Genomic DNA, 7,328 nt, shown 5'->3' with positions numbered 1-7,328 from the left:
CAGGAGCTTGGCTGAGCAGCAGTCTGTACTGAAGCACGGAATTGACTCCACAACTCAGATAGTTATGAAGTAGGTATGTGTTTATTCCAGCTGGGGTGCATGGGGGGTAGCCCCCCAAAGGCATGCACACCCTCAGCAACACTTCAGGAGGTTTACATCAGGTTACAGGTTACTTATGCATAAAGTTAGACAAAGCCCCTATACATATTAATTACCTATCCCTGCTTCATATTATAATGAGTTCAAAGTTCATCTAAATATGCTCGCGCAAGCGCTGTGTCTCAGATTAATTATGGGCAAGGGTCCCAAATGGTTAATGACGAGGTAATCAATAGTCTTCCTCAAAATGAACTCTTCACCTTGCTCCCTTGCGCATGCTTCCTTGGTTCTTGGTCCAAGTCCAAGCCTGAGAACCAACTCGTACCAGTCCTGGGGTCCAAGGGCAGGATGGTCGGATACACTCAGTGGTTTTTCTCAATTATTTGGCTCTCTTCTCTCTATCCTCCCCAATACTAGGTAGGCAGAAAATCATTAAGCAAATAATAAATCGTCTCCAGCAGGCAAATCTTTGTAATTCATTATCCAATCCCTGGCCTTCTAAATCAGTTCAAAAGTTATTATTATCGAACTTCCAGCTCTTTTAAATTAATAATTTCTATTTTACCCTAACTCAGAAGGCCTTCCTTCACTTGTGCCTCTTCTGGTGTCGGGTCAAGGCAGACCTCTGTGAGAAGCTCTTCCCACACTCGGGACACTCGTAGGACTTTTCCCCAGTGTGGATCACCTGGTGCCGCATCAGGGTGGACATCTCCCTGAAGCTCTTCCCACACTTCCCACACTCGTAGGGCTTTTCCCCAGTGTGGATGCGCCGGTGGGTGATGAGGTGGGAGTTTCGGTTGAAGCCCTTCCCACAGTCAGGGCAGCGGAAGGGCCTCTCCTGGGTGTGAATGCGCTCATGGAGGAGGAGATGGGAGCTGGTCTGAAACCTCATCCCACACTTGGGACACCCATAGGGCCTCTCCCCAGTGTGGATCTTCTTGTGCTGGATCAGGTTGGAGCTGTGGTTGAAGCTCTTCCCACATTCTGTGCAATCGTAGGGCTTTTCCCCAGTGTGGATCACCTGGTGCCGCATCAGGTTGGACATCCGGCTGAAGCTCTTCCCACACTTCCCACACTCGTAGGGCTTTTCTCCTGAGTGGATTTTCTTGTGCTTGATCAGCAAGGAGCTGTCGCTGAAGCTCTTCCCACATTCTTCGCAATCATAGGGTTTTTCCCCAGAGTGGATCACCTGGTGCCGCATCAGGTTGGACATCTGGCTGAAGCTCTTCCCACACTCCCCACACTCATAGGGCTTTTCCCCAGTGTGGATCCTCTGGTGCCGGATCAGCTGACATCTCCACCTGAAGCTTTTCCCACATTCCCCACACTTGTGGGGCTTCTCTCTGCCCTCAGGCTTCTCCCCCAGCTCCGAGCTCCAGCTGCATCTCCGGGCCTTTTCCTCCTCCTCCATCCGGCCACGCCTTGGCAATGACAAATCCTGCTTTGGGGGAAAAACAAGGGCTCAGCGCCTTGCCCTGGGGGTTCCTCCTGCCCAGCTCCAGCTCTGCAACTCTCCCAGGGGTTTGTGTCCATAAAAACCCCAAACCACCACCATTCACCTAAAACCCTAACAGGATTTTCCCCTCTCTGCTCTTTGCACTTTGGCCTCCTCAGGGTCTCCCTTCCCTGCACTCATGGGGCTCCCGTGCCTCCCGGGCTTCCCTATTTTCCAGGGTCCCGCTTAGGGATGATCCGGGGGTTTTGGGGGTCCCAGGGGTCCCTTCTCCCCTCATTCTCTGCTCCGTGCTTCCAGGGATCCCAGGCTTCCCCCTTAGCCACGCTCCCCCCTCTCCAGCCTGCCGGGGCTCCCCCAGCTCCGCCATCGCCCCTCTCCGCTCACCCCACTCCGGGGCTCCCGCCCGTCCCCTCCACCGCTCTCCCGGCCGGACCCCATGCCCCATGTCCCCCTCCCACCCCGACACCGGGCCGTGCCCACCTGCAGCCCCCAAAATATCCCCCAAAGCCCCACTGCCGCCTCAGCTTTGCCCTTCCGCCACATCCAAACGTTCCCCCCGCACAATCAAACCCTCCCAGCGACCCTGAACGAGATTTGGGGCTCAATCCCGCAAGCTGCGAGCTCCAAACACCCGCCCAGAAAAAACGCCGCTCGGGGACCCCCGAGACATTTGGGGCGACTTCCTCCTCCCCCTCACCTGCGGCGTGCGGGGCGCCGATGCTCCCGGGGCCGCGACAGACAAAGAGCTGCGCGCTGCTTCTGCTGCTCCTCCTCTTCCTCTCTCCAACCTCTTCCGGTTCCTCCTCTTCCTCTTTCCTCCTTCCTCCTCCCGCGGCTCCTCCTGCTCGGATCTCCGGCCTTTCTGCCGCTCCTTCCTCATCCCTCCTCCTCCTCCTCCATCCCTTCTTCTCCTCCCCCCAAGCCCAGCGCCCACCCTTTCCCCCCCTTTTCCCCACGCCGTCGCATGCCGCGGGAGGAGCCGGGATGGAGCCGGGGCAGGTCGGGCTGGGGCAGCGCTGGGCTCCGGGCCCGGCCTGGGCGCCCCCCACGCGCCCCCTCCCCAAATTGGGCTGGCGGGAAGCGCTGGGGGCGAGGGGGGGGCGCAGGTGGGGTTGGGGTGGGGAGCGCTGGGCGCTGCGGGTCTGCCTGGGAACTGGAGAGTCATCAGCGCCGCGAGCTCGGATTGGATCAGAATCGCTCAGCGCCTTCTCCCATTGGCTCATTTTCGCGGGGCTATTTTTCGGGGCTGTTTTTCTATGGGGTTTGGAGGTTCTGGGGGGCTCAGGGGGTGTCAGCGCCTTTTTTGGGGTTCGCTGTGTGCCGTGTCGGGGTTCAGCTGCCTCCCAAGGCCCCCAGAGCGGGGTGACACTTGGGGACACAGGGGGGTCCCCATTCCCGATCCATCCCGGGGTCAGGTCTGTCCCCCAGTCACAGCCCCACCGCGGGGTCCCCCCAAGTCCCTCCCCAGTGCCCCCCAAGAAACGCGACCGGAGCCAACTGGGAAGCTTTATTGGGAGCACTGGGAGCAGCCGTGCAGGGTCAAAGTGACAGCAGGGCTGGGGGGACACACGACCCCGTGTGACTGGAGTGTGAAGGATCTGCTGGAAGTCCACAGCACTTCAGCAACCAGGAATGAACTGAAAAGAACCCTCACGGGTGGCCTCTAGGAAGGGGACAGTGTCAGTCCAGGAGCACAGGGCTGGCAGGGTGTGGCTGTGTCCAGGGCTCTGGAAGAGACCTGGTGCTCTGCTGGGACTGACATGCCTGGGCCTGGGCAGTTCAGCCGTAGCTGTCCCCTGTCCCTGTCTGTGTCCCTTGTCCCTGTCTGTGTCCCCTGTCACTGTCTGTGTCCCTTGTCCCTGGGTCTGTCCCCATTCCCTTGTCTCTCCTGCTGCCAGCTCAGTGAGTGGCACACAGGCTGAGGGTTCCTCCTCTCTTCCCTGGGCGTCGGGTGGGAGATGTGAGGGCTGAGCCTGCTCAGGACAGCTCCATCCTCACGACGAACTGCTCTTTCCAGCTCCAGGCCAGAGGATCAGATCCCACCTCAAGTTTATCGTGGTGCTGGTTGTGCTCCTAGCCCTGGTTGTGGCTCTGGGGGTGTCCTTGGCTGCTGTGTCAGGTAAGGGAGGAGCAGCAGCCTCAGCCCAACCCCTCGGGGCACTGCTGGCTCACTGCTGCCTGAGGGGAGAATCCTCAGACATTCTTCTCCATTTCCCTCTGCAGGGAGAATACACAGAGAGACTCCAGTTACTCCAGTTAACCCTGCAGCTCGGGTGCTGCTGGCCTGTCCCCATGGCTGGGTTGGGTACAACGGGATCTGCTACTTCCTCTCGAGGCATCGTCTCTCCTGGGATCAGGCTAAGGCTCGGTGCTCCGAGCTCGAGGCTTCCCTGGCTGTGCTCACTGACAAGGAAATGGTGAGTGAGGGGTTTGGGGGGTTTGGGAAGGCGAAGGGGACCCTGGGGTGCTCCTGGGCTAGGAGTCCATTGTTTGCTCCTCTCTCCTTGCCAGGAGTTCCTGTTCCGCCTCAGCAGGAATGTTGATTACTGGCTCGGGCTGCACAGACAGGGCCAGCGGCTGCAGTGGGTGGATGGCAGCAACTTCAGCTCCTCGTGAGTCCTGGGGGGCACAGGCAGGGCCTGGGGGGCACAGGCAGGGCCTGGGGGCACAGGCAGAGCCTGGGGGGCACAGGCAGAGCCTGGGGGGCACAGGCAGAGCTTTGGGGGCACAGGCATGGCCTGGGGGGCACAGGCATGGCCTGGGGGCACAGGCAGAGCCCGGGGGCACAGGCATGGCCTGGGGGCACAGGCAGAGCTTTGGGGGCACAGGGGCACAATGTGTTCCCCTGAGGTTCCAGCAATGTCTCTGCTCCTCCCTGCAGGGTTCCTGTGCTGGGCAATGCAGGGTGTGTGCACCTGGCTGAGAATTATCTCGGGAGTGCAATCTGTTCAAATGAGATGCAGTGTATCTGCAGCAGAGCCCAAACCCACCTCTAATGGGGAATGGAGGAAGGATATTTTCTGTGCTGGGCTGTCTCAGCTTCACCTCATCCCCCCAGCATGGGGATTTCCTTCCTCAGCTGCAGTGTCTGCCTTGCACTGATCCTCAGGGTCACATCACTGCCTGTTCTGCAGGAGATGAACCTGCAGGAAGAGGAGATGATGAGAAAACAGATGTGTGGCTGCCTGGGCTGAGCCTGGGGGTTCTTTTGTAATTCTGAAAGCTTCACAAAAGTCATGTTTCTCTTGCACTCTGTATGTTTACTAACCAGGTACATATATATTTGTATGTCCCTGTGGATTCAGCTGTGAAACCTTTGCTGCCTTATGAATGTGACCTTGGCTGGGGTAAGGTTCTGATAATACCAAAGTCATGATTTGACCCCACAGGGGCCATTCCCTTAAGGGTTGGACTGCGTCCTTGTGGGTCCCTTCCAACTCAGAGCATTCGCTGAGAGGTCCTTGTGCGACCTCCATCAGTATTTATAGTGTAAATGTTGTTGTTGTTATTTCCTTCATTACTTTATTACTTTCGTAAGAAATGCTAATCAAGGCCGTGCTGTCCCTCGTGTCCCCTCAGCACCTGCAGCCCTGTCCCTTGCCCTGCTGCTCCTGCCCCGGGGGCTTCAGCCGAGCCAGAGCCTCTTCCCAGTGCTCCCAGTGCTCCCAGTCTGCCCGTGCAGCCTCCAGCAGCCAGCGAGGCCTTCAGCTGGGCCGGCAGAGAGGAGCTGCTGGGAGCTCCCAAATCAGTTGGGTTCCGTTTGTCCTTCCCAGCCTGGGGAACAACGATTTGGGAGTTTTCTGCCCAAACGCTGTCCGTTCCTCTGCTCAGCCCAAGGGGTTTGGGGAGATTTTGGCTTTTTGGGGGAAATCAAAGCGATGTGGGGCTGAGGGAGATCGTCCCTCAGAGCCTCTCTGGCCAATCAGAGCTCGAGATCGAGGAGTGGCGGCAGAATCAGCCAATCGAAGCTAGGGCGGGCTTTCTAATCGGCGAATCAGCCAATGAGCTCTAGACGCTGGCTTCGGGCGGGAAAATCAGCCAATGGGAGCGAGGGGCGGGCTTTGCACGGTAGGCGGAGTTTCCCTGAGGGAAGCGGCGCTCCGCGGATCTTCCTTCCAAATGTCTGTTCGCAATGGCTCCGGAAAGTCCCGGGCCGGGCAGGAGGCCAGGGAACCGCTGTGGGTGAGTCCGGGATGGAGCAGAGAGCTCCCTGCAGCCCCGGCAGGAGCCCAGAGGGTGGAGCAGGAGATGCGTGAGAGAGGCCGTGGGAAGTCCCCGCAGAACCTCGGGATTTTTGGGCCTGTGGGGATCCCCGCCTGAGCAGCCTTTTCTGAGGGGTTGTGTCCCCTGGGAGAGACCCCAGGCTGGAGCAGGACAGGGATTCCTCTCTGTGACCATGATACCAAAATCAGCCAGAAAATGAGCTTTCTAGCAATGCTTCTAATTTGAAGCATTTGAAAGCAGCCGTTTTTTCTTTATCAGTGCTGAACAAACCCCGAGGATCTCTTCTTTAATCTAGTGTGTGGGGTAAAACTTCCGAATGGGGTATTTGTTCCACGCGGATCACACATATTCATTACTAAACACTTCCTGGCTAATTCATAAACCTTTCCTCGTGCTCCTTTCCATCCATCCACCTCCTGCTCAGAGTCCTTTTGTGGTCCTGGAGGGCCATCTAAAGGAGTTTCTGGTGATTGCACTCACTGATGTTTGGAGGAAAGCTCAGCTTTCCTCGAAATTGCTTCTCGTTGCATAACTTGCCCAACCTCACTGTAATTCTCTTTCTCTGTTCCTGCCCTGATTTCATCTATGTTTATCATCCTCTTTGCATACCTTTATCCCCTTTTATCTCTCTGCTTCCTAATCTTTAAGCTCTATCCAGCACCTTTAGGGGAACTGAAAGTTCCTATTGTCTGTTCTTGATCAAGTCTCCGCTTTTTGTGTGATTCTGTGTCTTTTTGGAGCAGTCCCAGCCCAAAGTGTCACAGGGACTCTGCCGTGGGATGATGACACACCCAGAGCAGACAGATGTTGCAATTACAGTGTATCCAAGTTCAATTACAATATAACCATCTTCAATTACAATGTATCTAACATCACTCCAAACCTGCCCCATGTCGATTACAATATACCCGAAACCAATTTTTAAAAAATGTATCCAATTGCAGATACAAAGTTATTCCTTCTTCATTTTGGAGCAAATCCCTGTCTCAGAACCTGTCTGGAATTTAACACTTTTCACAGTTCACTGACAATCTCTGGCACCATGTGGAATGGTGGTTTAATAACTGGCAGAGTGATCTGTGAAACAAAAATGTGTGCTCCTCCTCTCTGCGGCTGTTTTTGGCCCTGGGAGCCAAGTAATTTCATTATTTTCATCCTGTTTGGCTCTCTGCTGTGCTCTGCAGTGCAGAACGGAAACTTCAGCTGGTTTTGCTCTTCCTGTAGTCTTAGATCAACATGAACTCTGCTGATAACAAAGCTCTCTCTGCCCAGAGTGCACTAAGGCAAACCACACTTACAATCCCTCCAGATCTTTACTTTTCTTTCCCTCAGTTGCAATGTCCATGTTAAAGCAACCATTTAGTCCTTCTGTGCTGAAACAACTCATGGCAGAGCAGAGCATTAGATTAAATAACCTCATTCAGGGTGGTCAGTGCAAATCCTGCAATGCATCTTCTGTTGACAAAAAAAAGTTACTTCTTTCTGTGTTGTTTCCAATCTGGGTTCTCAGTCAGGCTTGCCTTTAAACATAGCTGGGCTAGAATAAACT

At 55.6% G+C, this 7,328-nt stretch overlaps 1 protein-coding gene across 1 annotated transcript; it reads right to left on the bottom strand.

The window, feature by feature from the left end:
• Positions 1-310: 310 nt before the first annotated feature.
• On the bottom strand, positions 311-1,596 carry LOC146421423 (uncharacterized). Its single transcript, XM_085047467.1, has one exon. It carries the CDS (start codon positions 1,508-1,510, stop codon positions 686-688), a length of 825 nt encoding a protein of 274 aa, XP_084903593.1. The 5' UTR covers positions 1,511-1,596; the 3' UTR covers positions 311-685.
• Positions 1,597-7,328: the final 5,732 nt, after the last annotated feature.

Source organism: Lichenostomus cassidix, unplaced genomic scaffold, assembly GCF_008360975.1.
Source record: "Lichenostomus cassidix isolate B80296 unplaced genomic scaffold, HeHo_3.0 HiC_scaffold_33, whole genome shotgun sequence".
In the NCBI taxonomy this organism is placed as follows: Eukaryota; Metazoa; Chordata; class Aves; order Passeriformes; family Meliphagidae; genus Lichenostomus; species Lichenostomus cassidix.
This window is presented reverse-complemented; position numbering and strand designations above follow the sequence as displayed.